This window comes from Sardina pilchardus, chromosome 23 (genome assembly GCF_963854185.1).
Source record: "Sardina pilchardus chromosome 23, fSarPil1.1, whole genome shotgun sequence".
In the NCBI taxonomy this organism is placed as follows: domain Eukaryota; kingdom Metazoa; phylum Chordata; class Actinopteri; order Clupeiformes; family Clupeidae; genus Sardina; species Sardina pilchardus.
This window is the reverse complement of record NC_085016.1, coordinates 19,880,586-19,883,085: the sequence shown is the minus strand read 5'-3', so window position 1 is coordinate 19,883,085 and position 2,500 is coordinate 19,880,586. Positions and strand designations below refer to the sequence as shown.

The 2,500-nt window shown below is 56.0% G+C and overlaps 1 protein-coding gene across 1 annotated transcript in view; it reads left to right on the top strand.

Moving 5' to 3' along the window:
* hecw2b (HECT, C2 and WW domain containing E3 ubiquitin protein ligase 2b) overlaps positions 1 to 2,500 on the top strand; it is a 41,081-nt gene that overhangs the window by 16,170 nt on the left and 22,411 nt on the right. Inside the window, exons 5-8 of the mRNA XM_062527400.1 lie at positions 1 to 70; positions 457 to 599; positions 1,174 to 1,271; positions 1,607 to 2,500. The exon at positions 1 to 70 is cut by the window's left edge and continues 100 nt beyond it; the exon at positions 1,607 to 2,500 is cut by the window's right edge and continues 35 nt beyond it. Coding sequence (XP_062383384.1) covers positions 1 to 70; positions 457 to 599; positions 1,174 to 1,271; positions 1,607 to 2,500 — 1,205 coding nt within the window. The remainder of the gene's footprint in view (positions 71 to 456; positions 600 to 1,173; positions 1,272 to 1,606) is intronic.

Here is a 2,500-nt window from a genome sequence, read left to right as displayed (position 1 = left end):
CACCCACCACGGCCAGGAGAGGAGAGCCTCCATCATCACCAACACCACCAACCCTGTGTGGCACGGAGAGGTCAGCACACACTCTTTCACACACACACACACACACACACACACACACACACACACACACACACTCTATCTGTCACGCTCGATGGCGTTTTAAGCCCCCAACGTCGTCGCTGTCACCGTCATCTTGAAGTCACCTAATCCACTCTAACCCTAACCTTAACCCATGCCTAACCCTAGGGCCATCCAGGCAGCGCTGCCTTGAATGCAACACTGGGGGCTTAAAGCACCAAGAAACATCTGTCACACACACACACACACACACACACACACACATACTGATACTGATACAGTCACACACACGCAGAAACAAACATGCATGCATACACGGATGAACAGACACACATGAACACCAGCGTATGATTAAGTCTCCCTCTCTGTCTCGCACAGAAGTATACGTTTGTGGCTCTCATGACGGACGTTTTGGAAATCGAGGTCAAGGACAAGTTTGCCAAAAGTCGCCCAATCATCAAGCGCTTTCTAGGTCAGCTGACCATCCCTGTGCAGAGACTCTTGGAGAGACACGCCTCAGGGTGAGAGAGCACACACACACACACACACACACACATGCTTACAAACACACACATACACACAGTTTGACAGCAGAGAGTGAGATTTCAAATCACACCTCACCCTTCTCACCCATTGTATTTGTGGATTGGGTGCACTAAACTAAAGGAAAGCAATCTCAAGAGACCATTAGTTACGCCATGTATGTTTCACTATGCAATGTGAATTTGAATAATCTGGCGTAATGAGGTGACTGTTTCACTATGCAATGTGAATTTTGAATAATCTAGTTTAATGAAGTGAGTGTTTCGCTATGCCATGTGAATTTAAATAATCTAGTGTATCATAAAGTGCTGGAGTAGGCAAGTTGCTGCCGGAGCAGAGAGAAAGAAAGTGACTCTGTGGATGAATAGGAATCTCTTCCTTCCATCAGCACTTTAGAGTGGAGTCTTGGCTCTCTTGACTTTAATGACAAGCGCACATTTTGCGACATTACTTCAACCCCTCAGGCTGGGCACATGTCTTAGGAATGAACAGTGTGTGTGTGTGTGTGTGTGTGTGTGTGTGTGTGTGTGTGTGTGTGTGTGTGTTACACAGAGACCAGCCCGTGAGCTATACCCTGTGTCGGCGGTTGCCCACAGAACACGTCAGTGGCCAGCTTCAGTTCAGAGTGGAGATCACGACAGGACATGAAGGTGAGCCGGGAAAGAGGAAAGATGTGTGTGTGTGTGTGTGTGTGTGTGAGAGAGAGAGAGAGAGAGAGAGAGAGTGAGTGTGTGTGTATGTATGTGTGTGTGTGTGTGTGTGTGTGTGTGTGTGTGTGAGAGAGTGAGAGGGAGTGTGTGTATATGTGTGTGTGTGTGAGAGAGTGAGAGCATGTGTATGTGTGTAAGCGAGAGAGTGAATGTGTGTGTGTGTATGAGAGAGAGAGAGACAGACAGAGAGAGAGATTTCTTGCTGTTTCATCATTTCCTACACACACAGACACACACACACACACACTGACTCCAACCCCCCCTTGTGTGTCCAGATCTGGTGGGCTCTATCCTGGGCGCCTCCTCTATGAACGGGGACCCGGGGAGCCCATCTGACGACGAGGACATGCTCCACCCCACCTCCTCGTCCCGCCTCCTCCGTGGCCCCTCCCCCACCGGCTCCGAGGACTCCCTGCACGGCGACGCCCTCCACAACGGCAACGGCGCGGAAGACGACCGCCTGCGCGAGCTCCGGACGGGGGCCAACGGCGGGCCGGACGACTCGCCGGACGACCCCCTCGGCGGCCACACCCACCGGCAGGTGTCCCTCAACGACTACCTGGACGCCATCGAGGCCCCCAAGGGGCCCGGAGAGAGGCCCTTAGGGGCCGCCTCGCCCAAGCTGCGCTCCAGCTTCCCCACCGACACGCGGCTCAACGCCATGCTGCACATCGACTCGGACGAGGACGAGGAGGGCGCCGCGTCGCGGAGCAGCAGCAGCGCGGCCGATGCCCACCCGCCGGCCCTCACCAACGGGGCGCCGACGCCACCAGCGGCCACCGCAGCAGCAGTGCCAGGCTCAGCAGTGCCAGGCCCGGTGGTGGTGGCGACGGTGGCAGCGCCAACGGTGGTAGTAGCAGCGGCAGCCCCAGCGGTGAAGGCAGCGGAGGGACAGGCCTCCTCGGAGCAGACGCAGGAACAGGAGCAGAGCGAGGAGGCGAAGAAGAAGAAGAAGAAGACGACGACGGAGAGAGAGGAGGGGGAGACAGCGGCGGGGGCGAGCGCAGAGGCAGCGGGAGGAGCATCAGGAGGAGCAGCAGGAGCGGGAGGAGGAGCGACAGGAGCGACAGGAGCACCTGAGACCGGAGAGACACAGAGAGAGGGCGGAGGAGAGGACAGAGCGGAGGAGAGTGGAGCAGAGGAGGCAGCAGGGGCTACTGGAGGGGCCT